Here is a 24,749-nt window from a genome sequence, read left to right as displayed (position 1 = left end):
ATATAGCCAAGATGGCAATGCTTACACCGAAGCAGGGAGCTATTGTCAGATCTCTTACCGTTTGTGGCACACCGACCAAAAAATTAAAATTAAAGAAATCTTTAAACCTCTTTCTGGCCACAATGTGTAGTAGGAAACCCCTAAAAGAAACTCATAGTAGTAGCGCTGACGTTTCAGTACTGGTGAACAGGCCAGACAATCGAAGATGGAGACCAGTTATACCAGTAGGTTATGTATTGTTTGTAATTGGGTGTCGTCTACCTTTTTTGTCTTTTGCTTTTGAATGGATTTAGTACGGCATAAAATAATAAAATGTTTACAAAAATTACCTTACATCCAGCTAGGAACATTTATATTCCAGCACATCGTATAAACGTTATAGTCAAACATATCATATAAATGCATGAGTACATACAAATGTGAAGGATAAAACATTTGAGCCATGTTTCTGGAAGGATTTAGGAATGCACTAAATATATGGCTTTAACAAAAAGAATTGGTTGTCTATTATCAGAATGACTGCGAGGAGATTATATGATAGTTGCCCTTCTAGATTTGGCGAATAATTTGTTCATATGGATCTCCATGGTCAATCGATTTCGATAGACAAAATCATTTTAAATAAAAATGTATGGCTGTAGTAGCTAAAAAAGCCCGGGCATTTATTATATAGCAATTTGCTGTACCTGTTTTTTGCTTTTAACCTTTAACGGCTTTACTTTCACCAAGCGTTTTCCTCCTCGCTTTCCAGGACCGTGTCCAGCAAAGACCTGCCAGCTTTGCAAGAGATCTGCCGGTCCATCGTTGCAGAGCAGAGTCCCTTTGAGAGGCTGGAGGTCTCCCAGGAGGATCTGATGCAGCTTTTTAAGGTATGAAATGGTCAAGCTTCAAGGCCTGTTGCCCCCCGGCCGACTGGGGATGATGGGGATTGTAGTCCAATACCTTCGGGGGACGTCAGGTTGGGACAGACGGCTGTGGACCCTCAGCGTCCGTGTTAGATGCTCAGTACGCTTGCTTGGAAAGGCTCATCTGTTTTGAAAAACAATTTATTATTATGTGAAGTGGAAAGCTTTCATGGCCGGCATCCACAGATTTTTGTGGGTTTTTCGGACTATATGGCCATGTTCTGGAAGAGTTTATTCCTGACGTTTCACCACATCTGTGGCTTTGGCATCTTCAGAGAATGCATTGGGAAATACTTGCCCATAAAGAACCCATACTTGCCCATAGAGCAGTGATGGCATGCCAGAGGTGGCACTCAGAGCCTTCTCTGTGGGCACATGTGCCGTCACCCCAGCACCGAATTTGCCAGAGTTTGTTACTAGAAAGCCAGAGGGATATGGCACTTTGCAATAAATAAGTGGGTTTTGGGTTGCAGTTTGGGCACTCGGCCTCTAAAAGGTTCACCACCACTGCCATAGAGTATCATTGGGGAATACTTGTCCATAGAATAATAGTGGGGAATACTTGCCCATAGAGAACCCATATTTGCCCATAGGGAAACATAGGAGAATACTTGCCCATAGAGAACCCATACTTGCCCACAGGGAAATATTGGGGAACGCTTGTCCATAGGGTAACATTGGGGAATAGTGTTTTTGTGGTTTTTTCGGGCTATGGGGCCATGTTCTAGAAGAGTTTATTCCTGATGTTTCACCAGCATGTCTGGCTTTGGCATCTTCGGAGAATGCATTGGGGAATACTTGCCCATAGAGAACCCTTACTTGCCCATAGAGAATCATTGGGGAATACTTGTCCATAGAATAATAGTGGGGAATACTTGCCCATAGAGAACCCATATTTGCCCATAGGGAAACATAGGAGAATACTTGCCCGTAGAGAATAATTGGGGAATATTTGCCCATAGAGAATCCATACTTGCCCATAGGAAAACATTGGGGAATACTTCACTATAGAGCAGTGATTCCCAAACTCTGGTCTTCCAGGTGTTTTGGACTTCACCTCCCAGAATTCCAGATAATTGGCCAAGATGGCTGAGACTTCTGGGAGCTGAACTCCAAAACACCTGGAAGACCAGAGTTTGGGAATTGCTGCTATAGAGAATCATTGAGGAATACTTGCTCCTACGGAAACCATACTTGCCCATAGGGAATCAGTGGGGAATACTTGCCCATAGGATAACATAGGAGATTACTGGTTCAAAGAGAACCTATACTTCCCCATAGAGAATCATTGGGGAATACTTGCCCATAGGGAAACATAGGAGAATACTTGCCCATAGAGAACCCATACTTGCCCATAGAGTATCATTGGGGAATACTTGCCCATAGGGAAACATAGGAGAATATTTGCCCATAGAAAACCCATACTTGCCCATAGAGAATCATTGGGGAATACTTGCCCATAGGGAAACGTTGGGGAATAGTGTTTTTGTGAGTTTTTCGGTGTATGTGGCCATGTTCTAGAAGACTTTATTCCTGACATTTCGCCAGCATCTGTGGGTTTGGCATCTTCAGAGATTTATTATTATTATTATTATTATTATTATTATTATTATTATTAACATTTATTTATAGAGCGCTGTAAAGTTTGCACAGTGCTTTACATAGTAAGGGTGCAAAATAAAGAATTGAAACCTGCCAAGCGGCGTACAATCTAATACAACAACATTCAATGGCCTGTTACAGACAGCCAAAATAAAGCTGCTTCAAGTCACAGTGGAGGTATGGTGTTTCAATGATGCATGCGCCTCAAGAATCCAGAAGTCGCACCAAAGCCACGCTCCAGCCCTAAGGACTGGAGCATGGCTTTGGTGTGGCGTCTGGACTCTTAGGATGCATGCATCAATGAAACACCATACCTCCACTGTGACTCGAAGCAGCTTTATTTTGGCTGTCTGTAACAGGCCAATGTTTCTAAAATAATACTAATTAATATACAATAAAGCAAAGTAAGCAGCGAACAATTTACAACACAGGTTGGTGGGGTGCCTTGAAAACACACATGAAAAGGAGCGTTACGTGGTTAATCCCTCCAGATATCCAGAAAAATGTAGGACAAGTATAGCCAGACCTTTACTCTGTCATTGGACTGCAGGTCCCATTAGCTCTGGTTGGCAAAGAATGCTGGGAATTGCAGCCCAGCCACATGCGGAAAGGCAACCATAGTCATGCCCTAGTTGTAGAAGTCCTCTCAGACTTTGGAGAAGGTGTTGTCATTGTTTTGTCCGAATGAATTTGTGAGATGAAGGGATCATGGGACTCCCTGTCCTGTTTTGGCAGGACTGGTATGGGAGCCTTGCAGATTCGGGCGGCTGGCATCACGCCATTTCCTGGCCTGGGAGGCTTTGTGGTCTTTGTGGTTAAAACATCTGACAACAGGTTGTTCAGGCTTGTGTTAGTTTTGATGACTGACCTACGTTGTTGTTTCTTCTCCTCCCTGAAATGGCCGCCAAATGGTCTGCAATTAGTTTTATGGCTTCCGTGACTTTTTCAGGATGTGGCCAGGGCCACGGGTTTGGAAACCATAATAATAATAATATAATTTATTTATATCAGTCTTCAAGGAAAGGCTGTTAAAAGAAATTTCCGGAGGCAGAGGAGCTATTTTGTCTTGGATGGCTAAAGGAAGCCTCTGCATTCAGAGGCAGTCTACCTTGAATAGTTGCCTTGTTTACTTCATGGATTTCCAGCCTACCTTTTGGAGCTATTCACCTTCTTCTTGGGGCAAATTACAAACCTGGGAGAATGATGATAGCATTAAATGACATTGAAATTAACATCGGCAGATAAAATCAGTATTAAAACACGGTGCAGTCAGATTGCCCCAAGGGAGACAGGAATAGAAACATAATGAGGCATGCGCTGCTTTTTTTAATTGCTTTTTAATTCGACAGCATTGTAACGTTATGATTTGTTAAACTTCCTTTTAACAGCACCACTGTACTTAGGTGCTGGTTTTGGGGATCTCTTTGCAGTGTTGCTGTAGGTCTTCAAGTCATTTCCAACTTACTCCAACCCTAAGGCATACCTGTCCTAAGCTTTTCTTGGGCAGATTTCCTCCTGAGAAGTTTGACATTGCCTTCCTCTTAGGCTAAAAGAGTGTGACTCACCTAAAGTCACGAGCGTTTCCATGGCCAAGTGGAGATTCGAACCCTGGTCTCCTAGCATCCCATTGCCACAATACTTCCACATGCTGCCTCTCAACAAAATCGGTTTTCGGTTTTGAATCTTGTCATGCGTCCCAGTTTTTGTTGGAAAATGAGATCGAAATCAACCGGATAAATGAAAAGCATGGATAATCCATAGTTATAGCAAGGAGGGGGATCAATTTCTGAGAAGATGCTAGCACATGTTACTACCTCTTTCCCCCCGAAAAAAGATCTAGGTGGCCATTTTAGGAGTAGACTGAGCCCTTTGGTGCCCTCCAGAGGTGTTGGGTTAGTACTTCCATCATCCCTGGCCAGCTAACCAAGGATGATGGGAGTGGTTGCGCAACATCTCTGCCAGGCACCAGGGTTGAAGAAGGCTTTACTTGAAGAACCAAACATCTCCAAGTTGGTTCTTCAAGGATGAGTATTTGACTCCCAGCTACTCCGACTCTGACCTTTCTTTGCCTCCCTCCAGCACAACAAATTCAAACTGAGGATTATCAAGGAGAAAGTGAAGTCTCCGACGGCCACGGTTTACAGGTGAGGAGGGCGCAAGGTGCTCCTGGATCTCAGTTGAAACACAATTCTTAACAATTGGGAGAAAAAAAACCTTGGAAATCTCATCCAGCTTTTGGCATTTTTCATTGGCATGTGCAAGAATAAATGTCCCCTGCAGAAATAATGAGGTTTGGCACCGCTTTAACTTCCACTGCTCTATCAAACCGAATCCTGGGATTTGTAGTTTGGCGAGACGCCGTCACTCTGGCAGAGAAGCCTAAATCCCCAGTGAAACTGCAAATCCCAGGATTCCATAAGATGGAACTGCAGCACTTCAAGGGGTGTCAAACTGCACTATTTCTACAGTGCCAATATAAGAATGAAATTAAGAAATGACCTCCCGAGTTTAATTGCATGGCGCTTGCAAATGTGCAGAGACCATCTTTCTATCAATCGGTTTAGCTACCTCCTCGGAGTCATCTCTGTGTCCTTTCCTCTTCCTCTTGCCTTCAGGTGTGGGACATCCATTGATCTCTGCCGTGGGCCCCATGTCCGGCATACAGGAGAGATCCGAGCGCTGAAGCTCCTAAAGGTGGGTATGATTCCAGAGTTTTGGAAAAGGGTGCAATGGTAGGTTTGACTCCAGAACAGAGTATAGGGATCAGTCCTGGACCCATTAAGTCTACTTCCAGAGTAGAGTACAAGGGTCATTTCTAGGCAATATCAGGTCTCATTCTGGAGGTGATGTTGGGCCCAAATCAGGTCCAACTGCAGAGGTCAGATCTGGGTTGCATCACGTCTAACTCAAGTCCAACCATATTAACAAGTTGCTGTCTGCCTTCAAGTCATTTCTGACTTAATGGGAACCTGACAGCAAATATATCATGGAGTTTTCTTTGCAAGATTTGTTAAGATAGTGTTTGCCTTGCCTTCCCCTGAGGCTGAAAGAATGTGATGTGCCCAGGGTCACTCAGTGGGTTTCTATGGCCAAGCAGGGATTTGAACCCTGGTCTTCAGAGTTGTAGTCCAACTCTCAAACCTGTACATCATGCTCTCTATTTAAACTGTAAACAGTGAAAACACTTTAGAAACCTGGTGTGTGGCCTTTGAGATAAATCAGCGAGGCCCAGAGGCATTAATAAACATTCAGTTTATTTCTTAGTGCATAAGGGAAGCCAGGTTTGGTACCAGTTGGGCTTCCAAGGGTAAAGGGTGCCATGGCTGAGAAGGCCCTGCTCCCATATCTTTGTGCGACTTCACTGGTCGGACACAAAGGATGTCCCCAAAGCAGATCCCCATGATGCAGGAGCAGCGTCCTGAAGGGGGTTGCATCAGGTCCAGTTTGTGTTGCCCAGTGTGCTGAGCGTCCACTCCTTTTCTTGTTCCGGTCACTACAGAACGCCTCTGCTTACTGGCAAGGAGACCCTTCCCAAGAGAGCCTTCAGCGCATCTATGGCATCTCCTTCCCAAGTCCTGGGCGGCTGGCAGAGTGGGAACAAGCCCAAGAAGAGGCCGCACAGCGAGACCACCGCCGCATTGGGAGGGACCAAGAGCTCTTTTTCTTCCACGAACTCAGCCCCGGGAGCTGCTTCTTCCTCCCCAAAGGGGCTCACATCTACACCACTCTCGTCGAATTCATTAAGGTGAGGCCTGGTCTCCGGAGCTTCAGTTCCCTCCATCTTTTTGTTGTGGGCTCTGTTTCATGGCAAATCCACATCTGAGGATTGCTTGCCTAGGAAAACCCTGTGAAATCCATGGGGTCACCATAAACAGACACTTGGCGTGAAGGCGCATGCATGCACAAAGGCCAATGAAAATGCCTTCTTAGACAGTCGTCATTCAAAGGACTGGATAAACAGTTTGGGTTCAGACTCCCGCCAGGAGAAAGATAGCAGAAAAGGGTCCAGAGAAGGGAGTCCCCCCCAACTTGAGAGCAGCCACCCTAAAGACCCTGCCTTAAGACAGGCTTGGGACAGTGATGGGGCCAAGAAAAAGCCCTTTGAAGAGCTTAATACTCAAACAGGTTCATATAGGGAGATACGGTCTTTAAGGGAGTCTGGACCCAAGCTGTATAGAGCTTTAAAGGTCATAATCTTAGCAATAAGTCCTTTTTTTAATGGTCTTTGCATAGACCTGACTATTGCCTGCCTAATTTTTTCCCTCTGCTTGACTTGATCTCACACCAAAGTCATGACCTATTCCTTGTATTTTGGATTTGCTCTTCCCTCCTCGTCCCCAGAGTGAATACCTGAAGCGCGGTTTTTCCGAGGTTATCACCCCGAATATTTTCAACTCCAAACTGTGGGAAGTCTCCGGTCACTGGCAGCACTACGAAGAGAACATGTTCTCCTTCAAGGTTGAAGACGAAACATTTGCCCTCAAGCCTATGAACTGTCCTGCTCACTGGTGAGTTTTTGGTGTGAGGATGTATTTATTCATTTTGATTTGATTTATATATCTGAAGGGAGCCTAGGACATTTTAGGTGCTGGAGAGGTCTTTCTACAAGAGTTGTCCCATGTGGTCACTTCTTGTCCGTGTTCATTTTCTCAGCCTTCCTATCCTGCTCACTGTATATACTCATGGATGAGTCTAGGAAATTTTAGTCTACAAATTGACCCCAAAAACCTGGATCTACTTATTAATGGACCAATGTCAATACTATACTTTAACTCTTATTTTAAAAAGGAACCATTCCCTGGTGAAAGACAGGAGCTTCCTCTGCCCTCTTCCACCATCGAACAACTCTTACTGTCAAGAAATTCTTCCTAATGTTGAGCTGGGATCTCTTTTCCTGGAGCTTGCATCCATTGCTCCATTGTGTCCTTTTCTCTGGGACAGCAGAAAACAAGCTTGCTCCCTCCTCAATATGACATCCCTTCAAATATTTAAACAGGGCTATCATATCACCTCTTAACCGTCTCTTCTCCAGGTTAAACATCCCCAGCTCCCTAAGGCATTCCTCATAGGGCTTCATGGCTTGCAGACCCTTCACCGTTTTAGTCACCCTCCTTTGGACACATGGCTCCAGTTTCTCAATGTCCTTTTTGAATTGTGGTGCCCAGAACTGGACACAGTATTCCAGGTGGGGCCTGACCAAAGCAGAATATAGTGGCACTTTTACTTCCCTTGATCAAGACACTATACTTCTATTGATGCAGCCTAAAATCGCATTGGCTTCATCCTTTAGATCCTTTGTTACATGCCCCTGTCCTCGACTCGCCCTTGGGTCATATCAAAATCTATCATTTTGGACCCAAAACCTGCCCTTGACGTATACGTGAGGTCAACCTATAGTCAAGTATATACAGTAACTTTCCAGAGATATTTGGCTGACTTACAACTGTGAGGACTAGCAACATGTTTTTTAAAAATATATATAAATGCAGTAAGAAAATGTTAAATTGTGTGCTTCAGTACAATACCGCAGATGTTTTATAAGTCTCCCTGTCCAATATTGCCCTCATTGCTGTCTGTCTCATGTAGCCTCATGTTCGGCCATCGTCCGCGATCGTGGAGGGAGTTGCCTCTCCGCCTGGCTGACTTTGGCGTCCTGCATCGAAATGAGCCCTCGGGAGCGCTGACGGGGCTGACGCGGGTGCGCCGGTTCCAGCAGGACGATGCCCACATCTTCTGCGCCATGGATCAGGTGAGAGAGAGTGGGTACAAACAGTTGCTCTGGTGGGAATGTGAAAACAGGATGCCCACATGCCTGCCTCCTTCTGTTCGGAAATGCCATCTGGGCAGCAGCTTTCGGTGACTATATCCAGCATAACCGAGCCACCTTTGAAATTCAGAAGGAGGAAATAGGGACGAAAAGAATATTGTTTTAATGGTTTGTATTTTAATATATTGTGTTTTAAATTATAAAATTGTTTCATTGATTTTTTAAAATTTTTATATTTACGTATTTTAATGTTTTGTATTGTTTTATATTTGCTCGCCACCTTGAGTCTCTGTATTGTACTTTATAAGAAAGTAAACTAATAAATAATAATAATATTCCAAAAGTGATCAAAATGTTTTCTGGGTATCACTAAACCCTGATTTTTTTTTGGGGGGGGGGCATCCTGGGCTGCTATTATTATTATTATTATTATTATTATTAGGCTTTATTTATATAGCGCTGTAGATTTTACACAGCGCTGTACATACAATCAGTAAAATAGATAAAACGGTTTTTTTTTAAATCAGGAAGAAAATAGCTGAAATGGTTCATTGCTTCTTTTGAGAAGAAACTTAGAGAGGAATGATATACCTAGGAAAAAAGTTAGTTCTGCATCTCCATCTTTTCTCTCCACCAACATTGTCTTCCTCTGTCTTCCGCCCCAATTAAGCTGGAAGAAGAAATCCGAAGCTGTCTAGACTTCCTCCAAGCCGTTTACTCCGTCTTTGGGTTCACCTTCCGTTTCTATCTTTCCACCCGTCCTGAGAAATTTCTCGGGGAACCTCATCTTTGGGACCGAGCAGAACAGGTAACGCTGCAACCGTTTGGTCACACCTTTAAAAATGCACCTGTTCTACATTTCTATCAACTCTCACTCCAGTCAGATTTGCTTCCCCAAAACCCTTATTGCTTTCTATACACTCAGCCCTTTGAATCCACTGAGTCTTTATCCACGGATTCAAGCATCCACAGCTTGAAAATATTCCCCCCAAAATTATAAATTTCAAAAAGCAATTGATTTTGCCATTTTATATTCCATTTTCCTGTGCCATTGCATTTAATGGGACTTGAGCAGCCACAGATTTTGGTACCCGTGGAGGGCAGGGGGATCATGGAACCAAACCCCAGCAAATGCCAAGGACCCACTGTATATTTGTGTGTGTGTGTGTGTGTGTGTGTGTGTGTGTACACACACACTGTAATGTTTTTAGATTTTTAAAATTTATGTTGGTTTTGTGAAGTCAAAGGCATTCGTGGCCAGCGTCCATAGTCTTTTGTGGGTTTTTCAGACTATGTGGCCATGTTCTAGAAGAGTTTATTCCTGATGTTTCGCCAGCATCTGTGGTTGGCATCTTCAGAGAAATTGCTGGGACGGATACCCTATATTCAAGCCCCATAGGCTTGAATGGGATGCGTGTCTGTGAGTATCCATGGGGTGTGTCCCATTGAAAATAACAGAGGTTGCCCCTCTGGATATTCAAAACCATGGACCTTGAGTCTGCAGTTTTGTATACTGCATACTGGTTTTAATCATTTGAAAGCCAAATTGTAGCCTAGTTTTGGGGGGAAATGGTGGTATATAAATTTATTAATATTACTACAAGTTGTAATTTAGAGGTGAATTCCTGCACAGGTGGAGGGTTGGACATCATGATCCTTGGGGATCTCTTCCAACTCTACAATCCTACTCTTCTGTGATCAGTTTGGGGACCGCTATCTTAGAGAGGAGGCTGGATTAGAGAATTAATGAAACCTTTGTTGGCTTGTACAAACTGATACCAGCAAGTCCCCCCCCCCCACCCGAAAGTACTCTAAACTCTCCTCCTCTCCGGCCACAAAGTATTTGATTTCTTCCTCAACCGTGAAAGGAGGGAGAGGATTAACGTCTTTGTGAGTTCAACATTCCTAAGGAAGGGCCTGTTTGCTCAGTAAACACATTTGGGTCCTTCTTGGCTTCTTTTTGCCAGGGGTTTGTGAGGAGGGGGACGGGGAAGTCAAATATTGACTGCCAGTCACTCCACCCCGAAGCGGCCGCCTCGACAAGGTGCCTTGGGGGACTGATGACCTCCTCCTCTTGTCTTTCAGCTGCTGGAAAAGAGCCTCCAGGACTTCGGCCAGCCTTGGGAACTCAACCCCGGGGATGGCGCCTTCTACGGCCCAAAGGTTTGCATGGAATTGTGGGTAGTTTTCTCTCAAATTGTGGGTAGTTTACTCAGAGCAATGATAGAAAAACCCTATTGGAGTGGCAGAGTTGGAAGATGCACAGTCGACCCTCTTTCCACCTGAGGGCTGGATTCAAATCGAGGGACACATTCTAGGAGGGCCATAATAACCAGTGTATTTTCACTTTTAAAGATCTAACACCAGTAACACGTTTGGGAGAAGCACTCAGAAGCTGGAAACTAGTGAACTATGGCATCATGGGAATATAGGGCATGATTATCTGGGGGAATCCCAGGGATCTAGATTGAGATCTCAGGAGGGGTTTGATTAAAAAAGACGGATATGCCCACATGGCCTGGCAGTTTCCAGCTTTGTCTATCATCTTAAGCATGGTTCCTTGCTTGAGGTAGGAAATCCTTTAAATATCTAAACAGATATATAGAAGATGGAGCAAGCTTGAATTCTGCTGCTCCAGAGACAAGAACACAGACCAATGGATTCAAATGACAGGAAAAGGAGATTCCACTAGACATTAGGAGGAACCTTCTGATAATCTCTTCAAGAGTAGAGGATGGCAGACTGACCTTCTTTGGGGGTCTTTAAACAGAAGTTGGATGGGCATTAGATGTGTATTCTTGCATTACCTTATGGGGTTGGACTATATGGCCCTTGGGGTCCCTTCCAACAATGTGATTCTATCTTTCTGGGATACTGTACTTCTCTCAGCCGTAAGGCCTTGGTTTTGACAGTTATACCCCAACCTCTCCATCCCTGGATTTTTTTTTCCAGGTCGAAGGAGCAAGAACTGTGTTGGCCACAAGATTAGCCTAATCCGGTTGAGCCAGGTGTTAAAAGTTTGAAGGCGGCAGAAACGAGGCCAGGCACCTGCCTAGGGCTGCATTGCAGCCTGAGAATTTCCCTCTTAGTATGAATGCTTCTTAATGAGCAACAAATTAAGTAGCATTGAGGTCTGTGGGTTTTGCTGCAGCGTTGTACGCACTGCCTTGGTATCCCTTGCTTAAGAACACAAACCAGTGGGTTCAAATTGCAAGGAAAGAGATTCCACCTAAACGTTAGGAAGAATTTTCTGGTTGCATGAGCTGTTTGAGGGTGGATTTGGAGTCTCCTCCTTTGGAGGCCTTTAAGCAGAGGCTGGATGGGCATCACTTGGGAGTGCTTGAGTTGCGTATTCCTACATGGCAGAATGCATTTGGAGTAGGGGTCTCTTGGGGTCCCTTCAAACTCTCAAGATACTATGATTCTTCCCCCCGTTTGGTTATGTGTTAATCCTGCTGCCTGTATGTGTGCCAATGCCTCTGGTTACTCAAAAGCTGTCTCAGCTCCATAATGGTGGAGGCTTTGTGTGAAGGCAGAGGGAGGTAGAATTCAAAGGCCCTCTCCTCCATTGGTAAAATTGGGAATTGGGGAACATGACAGGCCAACAGATCCGTACGCAGCTCAACACAGGGCTTTACATCTGTCGGGGGAGATGAGGGAACCTTCCTGATCAAGTCCTTTGTGCAGAAAAACAAATTCACAGATGCGGACTAGCTTGGCAATTCCACACATGGTTGGTAATAACATGCAGATGTGCACAGCTTGCCAAATTCTTTACATTTCAATGATGGAGGATTCTGACCAGGTTGTGGTATTACCTTAGTGGTGACACAGATAGGACTGAAAACTGGAGGGTGCAGTGAAGGAAGGTTAGTTTCTTAGGAAGTTCTGAAGGAAGACATTCAAAGGTGAAACATAATGCTAGTGCAGAGGATGCTTTACCAGAAGGGTCTGCTGTCCAGGAACTTAAAGCTGAAATGGACAGTGGAAGATGCTGTCTCAGTGGCTGGTGAGGTCTCTTTCTTTGGAGGTTTTAAGCAGAAGATGAATGGCTTTTGGGGGGTCTCTTCTATCGCTATGATTCTATGATTTCTCTATTTTGGAGGAAAGAAATTCAGTGCAACTGGAGAAGGGGGAAGAAAATGGTGGTCAAGAGGCTGTTGTTTGTGACAGTGTTCTCCATCTTCACCTCCCAGGTTGATATTCAGATCAAAGACGCTTTGGGACGGTACCACCAATGTGCCACCATTCAGCTGGACTTCCAGATGCCCCTTCGCTTTGACCTCTCTTACACGAGGTGCGTTCTGTTCAGAGCCATTGGAGGCCAAGGGCGGCTGCGCAGGTTGTGGGGATGATGGGAGTTGAAGTCTGTCACATCCAAGGGTCAGGGAAGGCTATGCATCTCTGATCAAGCAACTTCACTCTGTTTCCCCATGCACTGATCCTCAGTTATAAGTCCTGTTGTTGTTGATGTTGTTGTGTGCCTTCAAGTCGTTTCTGACTTATGGGCAAACCTATCATGGGGTAAAAGGTCTCTCGGGCCTAAAACACCCTTCCCCAAAGAAAACATGATAACGTTCCTCTTCCAACCCTTGTTGGCTTCTTGGACACCTTGGCGCAAGCTCTGTGGCCCAAGGAATGAGGAAGAGTGCTACTCCTAAGACGGCACGTTGCCATAACAGAACTATGGCATACAAACACCTAGGTGGTGTGTAATCTTTTACTGAAAAAGAGCACACTACCACAAAAAGCCCCAGGGCGATGCCGTCAGAGATGGCTAGTGACGGGCCTTGGGCTTTGGAGGTTCTCCTTTGGCTGCCTTCCCTTCTTTTCGTAAGGGGCTCTTTCACCATCCCTTGGCCACAGGACAGGGAAAGAGGAACTGTCGAGGAAGGCGTCTGCTTACAAGATGTATGGTTTTTCTGGGTTAGATGGAAATGTGGTGGTGGTGGGAGCCTTGTTCGAAATCTTTATAGCACTGACTGGGCTGCTGCTGCTGATTTTGGGGTGGCAAAAGCAGAAGGCTCTTTTTGAACAGGTATACCCTTGCTCTTAGAAGGATACTTATTGTACATTAGCAGCTGTCCAATCTACAAATGAGATACTTGATTTGCCACTAGACAGTCAAATAAAAACTTGTTTCCAGTCCTCATGGTGGCAAGGAAACGCTTGTTGGAAAGGCCTTGGTGGAACCTCAAGTTGGGAAAAAGGACGGAGTGCCCAAATAAGCATCAAAGTACTTCTCCCCACCTCCCATAGAAGCAGACCAGGTTATGCAAACACCACATAACCTCGACTATAAGTTGAGCTCACATATAAGTCGAGGGCAAGTTTTGGGGCCCAAATTGTGGATTTTGATATGACCCCATGGATAAGTTGAGGGTAAAACTTGGGGACATGTAATGAAGGATGTAATGAAGGAAGCAAAGGGAAACAGTGCCAAAATTCCAGCAGGCATAACTATTTGTGCTCATACTAAAGGCTGGATGAATGAGAGAGTAGAGGGGGTCATTGCTTCCAGGGCAGATTAAACTGTTGCTTTTCACTAGATAGATAGATAGATAGATAGATAGATAGATAGAAAGATGAGTTAAAGTACAGTCCTTACATTGACCTGTGGATAAGTCGATTCGAGTTTTTGAGCTCAGAACTGGGCTTCCTCAAAGGCAAAAAGCAGACTTATTGTTGCTCTCTCCTCCCATTCTACAGGAATGTATATCTTCCTTGGTAATCTGATGTTCTCTATGCTTCCCCCATCCCTTGCACCCAATGTAGCAAAGATGGCGGCATGCTGGAGAGACCTGTGATGATCCACCGTGCGGTGCTGGGCTCCGTGGAGAGGATGATGGCAGTCTTGGCAGAGAACTATGGAGGCAAGTGGTGAGTAGGAGACAATCCAGATGTTCTGGCTTAACACATTAATAGTTGAAGCCACACAGAATTTCTGTTAATTCTTTATGGGGAGGGGGAATATTGGGGTATGGGGATTGTGAAACTAAGCATCAAGCCATATTGAGGGTGTCCTCTCACCATTCGCTCTGCAGGCCATTCTGGTTGTCCCCGTTCCAAATCATGGTGATCCCAGTTGGACTAGACGCAGAAGACTATGCCCATGAGGTAAGAGAGACAGAGGTTATAAGAGCCATTGCTCTGTAGTAGAGGATGGCTTTGCATGCTAGAGGTCCCAGGTTTGATTTCCAGCCGCTCCACATGAAGTTGGAGGGAAAACTCTCATCTGAAATTCTGGAGAGCTGGCTGATGGGCTCTAGAAAGAGTGGGGAACATCACACCCCATTTGCAAAACACAGTGACGTATCCATCTGCCGGTAAGAATCACAAATCTTTAAAGTATACAAACCATATCTAGATGTTAAAAGGTTAACAGATCACACACTTTGGTTCTGCCAGCAAAGCTGTCCCTGTGGGCTGATCAGCCTGAGCCAAGGATGGTCCTCATGGCTGAGCCCTTGCTTCAGACTTTGGTGACCTAGCTGTTGTTTAATGGGCTTGGCCTCACTCCTGAATCCCTCTCTTTCTCTCTCTGGGGCATTTCAGGTCCACCAGATATTCCATCAGGCAGGATTCACAACTGATGTGGATTTGGACCCAGGTTCGACACTCAATCGTAAAATCCGGAAAGCCCAGCTGGCCCAGTACAACTTCCAGTTTGGTAAGCCAGTCTCTACTTTGATGGAAGATGAAAAGGGTGGGACTGCCTCCTTCTGCCTGGTCCTGCCCAATTCTTCTTTTCCTGTCTTTGCTCTGTTTCGCACTCAGGCTCATCTGCATCTGAGATTCTCTGCCTTTTCTCCTTCGGGTGTTTTTGGACTTCCACTTTCCAAAAACTCTGACTTAGCTGGCCTGTGACTTTTGGAAGTTGGAAGTTCAAAATACCTAGAGGACCAAAGGTTGAGAACCACTGGGCTTTGATCCTACCTTCCATCACCTTATACCTTGTAGGTGTTCTGGACTGCAACCTCCATCAGCCCCAACTAATTGGGCTGAAAGGAAGGACTGAAAAACACCCAGAAGGCACAATCCAGTGGTTGGCATCCACTGGTGCCAGTCTATCTCTCCAGGGTTTTACAGCATTCCTATGGGAGACCGTTGAGCAGTGATGGGCAACTCCATGTGGCCCAGGGATGAATTTTCCTCACTCTCTTATTATCCCAACCTTTCCCTTGTTTGGGAAAATACAGTCTTTCCAATATGGACCTGTTCTATTTTCTCTTTGGAAATGTGTAAGCCAACTGGTTATGCAGACTCCTTTTTTATCCTTCCTCTCTTCTTGTTTCTCATTCAGTCGTCGGACGGAAAGAGATGTCCAACCGCACCGCGAACATCCGTAGCCGCAATGCTCACCAGCATGGTGAGCGAGATTTGGGTGAGGCCTTGCGCCGGCTCCAGGAACTCCGTGACGCTCGGGCCAGAAATGCGGAGGAGCTCTTCTGAAGAGGTAGCCGATTCCTAGCCCCTCACAGGTCACCTGCCCAGGGCAACGACAAAACAAAGCAATGGCTGGTGGTTTCACCATTCCCTGGATTGCAAGGAGTACAGGTGCCTCAGGTTGCCTCCCTGCCACCTTTCACGCAACATGTCAAGATCCTAGTCCTCACGGTGTCAATGCTAAGGAGCATCTGCCAAAATTGAGAATCTGGGGGTCTTGTTTGAACATGCTGTGTAGGTCTGAACCGTTGTCCAGACAGTTCACCTAATTTCCCCAAACATTTTGGGATGGGCTGAATGGTGGAATAGTGTTTAGTGCAAAGACTTGGGCTGGCATTTGATGCAAAAGAAGGCTTTGGGACCCCACATTTCCAGGAGCGGTGACTTTTCTTTGAAAGAGACCACTTCTCACTTGTCTGCTGGCTTCTGGGATTGTCTCTCGTTCTCACCGTTCTCACCTCTTCATTGGCTTGTTATGAAAATATTCTTTCTTCAGTTCATTGCAGAGGTGAAGGAAAGAGTGTTTAGCTGCGGCACAAACTCCATTTTATTTATTTACTTGAGATATACAGCTGGTCCTCTCTATTCATGGACTCTACATCCACAGATTCCACCATCAACAGCTTAAAAATATAACACCGCATTTCCAAAAGCAAGCTTTGATTTTGGCATTTTATATCAGGGATACCTTTTCACTGTGTAATTGTATTTAACGGGACTTGAACATCCACAGATTTTGGTATCCAGGGAGGATCCTGGAACCAAAACCAAGGGCTCACTGTATCTCTATCGCTTCCCAGCGATGAATGAAAGCGATGAATGAACAGACAACAAATAAAACACTATAGATAAAAATGTTTTAAAAAACACAATTTTGCCTCCAAGATCACTGGGTAGGATAGTGGCTCATGGTTTTCTGTCATTTCCCTTCCTTGATAATGATCTTTATTTGTAATTTGTCCTTTTCTCCTGAAACCAGGACACAGGCTTGTGGCTTAAAATACAATAGTACAGCATGCGTCAGTTTGCAAAGCCAGTGTGTTACCTGGCATGACTTCTTTAACAGAAACTATGATTCCCAGAACAGAAAGAACATGGGAAGAACGTGGTGTAGTGGTTTGAGTGTCAGTACGAGTCTGGAGACCAGGGTTCAAATCCCTGCTCAGCCATGGAAACCCCTTGGATGACCTAGGGCAGGTCGTGATAGGTTTGCCTTAGGTTTGCCGTAATGACTTTAAAGCACAAAATCACAATAATATATCATTATTGTGTGTATACTCATTATGAGAGACCCAGTGTGGTGTAGTGGTTTGAACGTCAGACTACAACCCTAGAGATTAGGGTTCGATTCCCTGCTTGGCCATGGAAACCCATGGAGTGATCTTGAGCAATTCACACACTCTTAACCCAAGAAAATCCCAAGAGAAGATATTCCCCAAGGGTCCCATGGCTGGAACAGGCTGATGCGGGGGGATACAGCTGGTCAAATCGGATGGACTCCCTGAGCCATTTAGGTCTTTCTGTCAGCCAGATCCAAAACTGGCACCGCAAGGGGTGGATTTGCATGCAGACTCCCATAAGTGATTCATAGCAACCTGTTTGAGGAAAGCAGCTAGGTACTACCTGGAGCAAAAAGAAATCAGGTTCCCCCTTCCCTGTGAGTCGGAAATTACTCATCGTATCCCGGTTCCTTTATTGTGTAGGAGTTGCGAGCCAATAATACATGAGAATCCGACCCTGATTCTGTGGCTTTTCTGTCAGATCCCACCTGGATTTTTTATCCTGTCTGTAATTTATGACAACTTGGGAGATCTTTGTAGTAGTCAAAGGCAGAGCTGGATTATTGGCATGCAGACGAAAACAGCAAATTGGTTGATGTTGTTGTATTAGTTGATACACAGCAGTGTATGGTTGAGAAAGACTGAGTCTACAAAAACTCAAGCTGCAAATATCTTTTTGGTATTGCTATTCTGTGGATTTTGGATGTCGTTATACTTTGCTGTATGGCCAACTCCAAAGATTTTTTTCTCCGTTTCTCTCAAAGGTACAACCAGATCCTTTTGTATGTGAGATTATTAGTGAAGGTTTGTGTTGCGTGTGAGATTGTGCAGGGTTGTGTTGGCAGATTTTTCCTTCTACCTGGAAATGTACGTATGTGTTCAAATGGTTTCGGGAACTCAGCATTTCTCTCAATAATTTCCCTGGATTATGCCCAAAATCCCCAAACTCTTTGGCACATTCAACATTGTTGTTGTTATTTAGGTGCAACTTTATTTATGGCTTTGTGTCTCAAAGGTGTGTTTTCTCCATCAACAAAAGCATACCAGTGCATATTGTGACCATGTCTTTAAAAAGCCTTTCAAGCTCTCTAAAGCGCATGTTGTTTGTCTCATATCTAATGCATTTGGGACTGAGAGGCTGCCACCAAATCTTAAAGCAAGTGGCGTTTTTGTGGCTCAGAGATGTGGCCATGATACATAGCCCAGAAAAGATTAGACTGGGAGATGCAATAATTCTGAATGCAACAATTTGGCTCCGGAGCAAATGACTCCAGGGCAAGGTGTTTCTGCACATGGTCAGAGTGCCTCTCGTCTTTTGGATAACTAAGTTGCAATTACTGGGTTGCTCTTTCTCCACATTTCTTTCTTTCCTGCTGTCTCACCGGAATTGCTTTCTTTTGGATCACAAAGCCGGCGGAAGAGGAGTCATCCGGAAAAACTCCAGACCGCGAGCGTACTTCTTACGGTCAGCGCAGACTCTCGTTTCCTTGAGCTTGTTAAAAGTGGGAAAGGGGTTCAGAGGTCCTGATCTCTCAGTGGGTCGGCTTTGGAAAAACCTGTTTGGAAGGATTCAGGTCCACTTGTGTCTCCGGTGACTAAGAGCTCTTAAAACGGAGCCTGTGTGCTTAGCGTCCAGCAAAAAGCCTGACGCAGTGCCCAAACCTGGTGCAAATGCAATGTTCAACCATGAGTGTATCCAAAATAGAAATACTCCAAGGAAGGTTCACTTCCGGCGCTGTGCCCTCTGCCATATTTCGCAAACGAAAACCAAGACACGTGCAGCCAAGAAACATCAGCATATATTCAAGATGGCAAAAGTTATTCATGGTGGCCAGGAGAGGCTGCAGTTAATGGAGTGCAAATTCATAGAATGATAGAAGAGATCTTATATCTATGCATTTCATCTTTTCTGCCTAAGTCCAGTACCTCACATTTCTCCATGTTGAAATTCATTTTGTTAGCTTTGGCCCAGATTTCTAATCTATTCATTTTGACATTTGATCCTGTCCTCTGGAGTATTAGCTATTACTCCTCATTTTATATCATCTGCAGATTTGATAAGCATATCCTCTATTCCTTCATCCAAGTCATGGCTATGGATGCTGAATAGCATTGATCCCAGGACAGAACCCCACTGGACACTCCACTGGTCACTTCTCTCCAGGATGAAGAAGAGGAGCCGTGGCTGAGCACCTTCAGATTCGGCCGGTCAGCCAACTACAAATCCCTTTAACAGTAGCATTGTCTGGCCCACATTTTACTAGCTTTGAGTTTTGTGCTGTGAATTCAGTTTGCGGCAAAGTTTGCAGAGAACAAAAAGGGGAAAGTGGGAGCCGGAGAGAGAAACTGAGGCAGCTCCAAATGTGGGATTGCAGGGGATTCGTTCCAACCATCACTGCCATTATTGAAGGAAATGTTAAGTTTCTGGAGAGCTTGTGACCACATGCCTTGTCTTTTGCAACACCCTCCTCCTCCTCTCTTCCCTTCACCCATCCATCCTCCATGTGAGTAAAGGATGACTTTGTCAGGCCTTGTGCAACTTTCTCGCCTGTCTCTGGTGCGACTGCCACTTGTTGTGGCTTCATTGTGCAACTGAGTCTCTGGCAGCCATTGCATCTCCACCCACTTTTTTCCCCAGGTCTCAAAGAGACAAAAAATTGCAACCATTACTCAGCAGAGCTAATATACTGGGGAGGCCCAGTGAGCAGGGCCCTTGGGATAAAGGCATGCTAAACTGAATAGTATGATCTGAGGTGTCTGCTTTTGCAAGGTGCCCATTTCATGGGGTGCATGTTGTTGGTCTTCTTGTTGTTGTGTGCGCCTTCGAGTCATTTTCGACTTATGGCGACCCAAAGGCCAACCTATCATGGAGTTGACTTGGCGTGATTCCTTCAGAGAGGATTTGCCATTGCTTTATTGTTCATTGGTTTATTGTTAGTTTTGGGTTAACAATTTGCCAAAGCCCATGGAAGGGCCCCTCAACCTATTATAAAAAGGAAATTGCCCTTTTTGGCCGTTTCGGTTGAACCAATCCCACTGTTTGGTTTTCATTTATTTTAATTAGACATCGTCCTTTTCTCTTCACATGTCCTATATTTCCGCCTTCTGTCCAGGAGCAGGAATTCCAAAGTATCCTCCATTTGAGCAAAACTAAGAGATGTGCATTTATATTTTTATATGAGTGTTTTTCACTTTTGTTTTGCAATGTCCCACACTTTGCAGTGCCTTTGAGGTTGGCATATTCTGGGGGGAAAGGGGGGATGCTGCGGCGTCCGAAAGGAGCCGAGGGCCACAAAGGCAACCTCAGAGGGCCGCTTTGGACTCAAGTAGACCGTGTTGGACGTGACACTGATGTCCCAAAAGGCATCCGCCGGTACCTAACTCATGGCAATCGATGTTCATGGTTTCCAAAATCATCTCCCATCTTGAGCAAGAATTGGAGGAACAAGGAAACAAAGGAGCTGCACGTAGAATTGGTCAAAGATAAGGATAAAGGCTGCTTTGTGCCTGTCTTTAAAGGAACGTGCCTGTTCTGGGTGTTCCCAATTTGTCCCCGATTAAGTGACCGTTTACACTTGATGGTTGCTAAACTGGCATCGTTTTTTGTCCCCAATTAAGTGACGGTTGCTAAACTGGCATCACTTTTGTCATTTTGTTGGAAGGTGAGACATCTTTGAAAGGTGATGCTTCAAACCCAAGATGCTTCCTTGTCCCCAAACAATGCGATGGCAGTGAGAGTTTGGGGTGTGCTCCCAAATGTTTGCTCATTTCGTTTTATGTTTTGTTTTGCATGACGTCCAAGAAACCCCTCGGAGGGACAGGGAGGCCTTTTGTTCCAGATCCGCCCCGGCTGCTTGTTTTATCCGAGGAAACCCTACAGCAGCAGCAACAACAACATTGCCACACACTTTCTTTGGAGAGTGGCTTCTTTCGAAAGGCGACGGTTTCCCCTTGGTTACCGCTCACTGCTTCCTGTAAACATTCCTTTCCTTTTGGAGAGGTGAAACTTGCTGGAGGTTTTCTACAAGAGGAAGGATCCAATAAACCTCGCTGACTAATATTGAGTAAAACTCAGATTAGCAACGCAAAATAATCTCCCATCATCTAAAAAAGCAACACAAAATCCCGGAAACCAAAGCAGGAGGAGTGTTGGAGAGCATCCTTTGCATGCGTCTGGTGCAACATTCAACCTCGTCTTCTGACATCTATATGCATCTTGCATCTATATGCGGAAATAATCCAGTTTTAAATGTGATATGTAGCTTTTGTGAGGCATTTAGCCACCTTTATTAGAGAGCTCCAAAATGAGTCCAAAATCCAAAAGGTTAAATCTTCACTTTATGGTTTCCATAAGTCCGAAAAGGTTTGAAGTCATGCAACGACAAAAAGGCAACATGGGGGTCCTTTCGAAATTTTGCACGTTTCGCCCTTAAGATGCACAGTTGCGTGTATGTTTTAGCAGTAGTTCAACAGACAAAAAGTCACACCTGAACAACTTCAATATTTATTGCTGTCTTTGGGGCTTAGCGCCAGATCCTGTTTGTGTTCTCTCTGTTTCAGACAAGAGAGTTGTGCGTTTCGGAGTCTTAAGTGGCTGTCAAGGCTAATCCCTGTTTGCCCTCCAAATATGTCAGGTTTCTAGCCCTCAAGGACTTGGCCCTCGGTTCAACCCACTTTGGCTGAGGCATCTTCCCAGTTAGACAGCTTGGCGCCTCGCGTCAAAACATCTCCAGGATGCCCCCTGCGGGATAAAGATGTTATGCACCGTTTTTGGTGATGATGGATTTGTTTTGATGCTGGTTAGACAGTGCAGTGTAGTGGTTTGAGGGTTGGAGTGTGACTCTGCAGACCAGGGTTCGAATCCCATCTCGGCTATGGAGCCCACTGAGTGACTTTGGGCAAGTCACACTTTGTCAGCCTCAGAGGAAGGCAATGGCCTCTGGACAAATCTTGCCAAGAAAAGCCCAGGATAGGATCACCTTAGTTGAATACAACTTGAAGGCACACAACAAGAAGATTGGCCTTAGGGTCTCTGTAAGTCAGAAACGATTTGAAGGCACACAACTGCTACTACTACTACTACTACTACTACTACAAGGTTGGCTTAAGGGTCTCCATAAGTCGGAATGGCTTGAAGGCACACAAAAGCAAACAACAACAAGAAGAATCATGGAATCGTAGAGTTTGAAGAGACCGCAAGGGCCATCCAATCCAACCCCAATCTGCCATGCAGGAACTCTCAATCAAACCATCCCCATTGACAGATGGCCATCCAGCCTTTGTTTAAAGACCTCCAAGGAAGGAGACTCCACTACACTCCGAGGGTTGGCTTTAGGGTTTCCAGAAGTTGGAATTACTAGTAGACACACAACAACAACAACGAGGTTGGCTTTAGGATCTCTATAAATTGGAATTACTTGAAGAAACACAACAATGGCATTAGGGTCTCCACAATTTAGAAATGACTTGAAGACACAGAACAACAACAAACAAGGTTGGCCTTAGGGTCTCCATAATTTGGAAGCTACTTGAATGCACACAACAACAACAGACACAACCAAGAAGAGCCAAGATGGTATAGTGATTTAGATTAGGAGGCCAGAGTTCGAATCCACACTCAGACATTGAAACCCACTGGGTGATCCTGGGCAAGTCCCACTCTCTCAGCCTCAGAGGATGGCCATGGGAAACCCCTGCCAAGAAAACCCCATGACAGGGTTGCCATAAGTCAGGAGTGACTTGAAGAATTGATAACAGCAACGAACCACAACCAAAATCTGTCTCACGAGGTGGCCATTTGTCCGTCCATCCGTCCGTCCCATCCTTCCCCGTGACAACGCTGACCCATTGCACCCAGGTCCATGACTTCCCACCCGCAAAAGCCACTGCCTGCAAGCATGCTTCCGGCATGCACACAACAGCACACTCCATGATGAAATTGATGGTGGGTTGGAAGATGCTTAGGGTGAACAGGACGCATGCAAGACGGTTGGGGAAGGTTGCAACTCTTGCGGGTCGGACGGAAAGGATGACGTTTCCAAAAATCTGTGTGTGTGTCCAAGATCCGCGACAGTGCAAAATGTCAACTCGGCAGCACAACAAACAATATTGTGGTGTTGATCGCACTGTTCATTAACTGGACTTGTACAAAAGTTAACCAACATGTGTCTGCAGTATGCTCTGTGTTCTAATCATTCTCTTTCTGCAACTTAAGTCACTGGGTCCCAAACTTTGGTCCTCTGGCTGTTTTCAACTCCACCTCCCCAAAGTCCCAAATATCTGGAGGACCAAAGTATGTGCATCACTCCCTGAAGCCTGCTTTGCGTTGCTTTGCTTTTTGGGGATTTCCATCCACCAATTTTCACCGGCTTTTGCTTGTTTTTAAAGGCTGTGTTTGAGGACTAATACCTTGCTGACGCTCTGCAAGGGGTTTTTTAAATGCAAAACAGGGCTTCCGTGAACGTGTTTTTGTACTTGGGCCAGAGAAGATCTTACAAAAAATATTAGGAATTGCAGCCTCTGGGAATTTCTTTTGACACTTCAGAAATGCCCTGTAATAGTTTCCAAAGGCGTATCCAGACGCAAATCTGTTGCTGCAAGGAACGCCAGAGTCCTGTGTTGTTTTAAAGACTAAATACAGGCCACGGATCCTGCCGTTGAAGGTTATGAAGCCATACTCACAACTATAGAGAGCCAGCATGGTGTCACGGTTTGAGTGTTGGACTATGACTCTGCAGATCAGGGTTCGAATCCCAGTTCAGCCATGGAGCCCACTGAGTTACTTTGGGCAAGAAGCCTCACTCTCTCAGCCTCCGGAAAAGGCAATGGCAAGCCTCCTCTGGACAAATCTTGCTAAGAAAACCTCAGGATAGGGTCCCCTTACGGTCACCATAAGTCAGAAACAATGCAAAGATGCATACCTTTCAACGTTGAATTAAAGATCTAACATCTTGTCTGAGATTTAAAGATACCAGCCAGAGTTCTCCTCTTTGTTTGTCTGAGCCGAAATCTGATCATAGCAACAAAGGAGAAGTAATTCTCTACTAGAAAAGTAAGATAACCACAATAATATTTGCTTTCCTTCTTAACATCATTGTCTTCTGGATCTTTCAGTTGTTAGAGGAAGTGAAGTTTACAACAAAAATAGAATTCGATGTTTCGTTGAATTGCAAAATCTTTGCGTCTCCTTTTCATTCTGCCACCAATGTGAGGTTTGTTTTTGGTCGCTTTATTTCGGGTTTTTAAAAAACAGCATTGCAGAGAATTGAACAGTTATCTAAATCTTTTAAATTTTTCTGTGCGTTTCAAACCAGAATTTGGGAGGGTTCCCTTTTTGTTTTTTGAATGACGACTCCCAGCATCCTCAATCCATCCATTCATTCAAAAAGCCACTTCTGTTAGCCTTCTTTAAAACATTTGAAACCTATCAAATTGTTGTACCTTGGGGTCAAAACATGTTTTTTGGAGTGGCGGGAACAATTCTGAATACATTGCGTGCTGTAAAGTCATCTCTGGTTTATGGCGACTCTTTAATGGGGCTCATAATGCATAAATAGTTCATCATTCATAATAGTTCATAGTTCATGGACTGCCCTAATGGATGCCTTAAGATGTCTTGCTTCCGTTAGGATGGTTTTAAATGATTTTAATTGTATTTTACAATGTTGGTTGTATTGTAATTAGGTGGATTTGTTTCAAGGAAGGGGAGATGATGGTATTTACTTTATTGTGTTCTATGTTTTTATTGAT

General features: G+C 44.8%; 1 protein-coding gene across 1 annotated transcript in view; it reads left to right on the top strand.

Moving 5' to 3' along the window:
• The window catches only part of LOC149301773 (threonine--tRNA ligase 1, cytoplasmic-like), a 30,169-nt gene that overhangs the window by 5,084 nt on the left and 336 nt on the right, over positions 1-24,749 (top strand). The window contains exons 5-17 of the mRNA XM_089483286.1: positions 752-869; positions 4,587-4,651; positions 5,123-5,201; positions 6,007-6,252; positions 6,849-7,015; positions 8,094-8,256; positions 8,945-9,082; positions 10,360-10,437; positions 12,471-12,571; positions 14,050-14,154; positions 14,319-14,391; positions 14,830-14,944; positions 15,578-15,730. Coding sequence (XP_089339412.1) covers positions 752-869; positions 4,587-4,651; positions 5,123-5,201; positions 6,007-6,252; positions 6,849-7,015; positions 8,094-8,256; positions 8,945-9,082; positions 10,360-10,437; positions 12,471-12,571; positions 14,050-14,154; positions 14,319-14,391; positions 14,830-14,944; positions 15,578-15,726 — 1,597 coding nt within the window. The 3' untranslated portion in view covers positions 15,727-15,730. The remainder of the gene's footprint in view (positions 1-751; positions 870-4,586; positions 4,652-5,122; positions 5,202-6,006; positions 6,253-6,848; positions 7,016-8,093; positions 8,257-8,944; positions 9,083-10,359; positions 10,438-12,470; positions 12,572-14,049; positions 14,155-14,318; positions 14,392-14,829; positions 14,945-15,577; positions 15,731-24,749) is intronic.

This window comes from Sceloporus occidentalis, unplaced genomic scaffold (assembly GCF_023333645.1).
Source record: "Sceloporus occidentalis isolate IW3139 unplaced genomic scaffold, rSceOcc1.0.p SCAF_20, whole genome shotgun sequence".
NCBI classification, from domain to species: Eukaryota; Metazoa; Chordata; class Lepidosauria; order Squamata; family Phrynosomatidae; genus Sceloporus; species Sceloporus occidentalis.
This window is presented reverse-complemented; position numbering and strand designations above follow the sequence as displayed.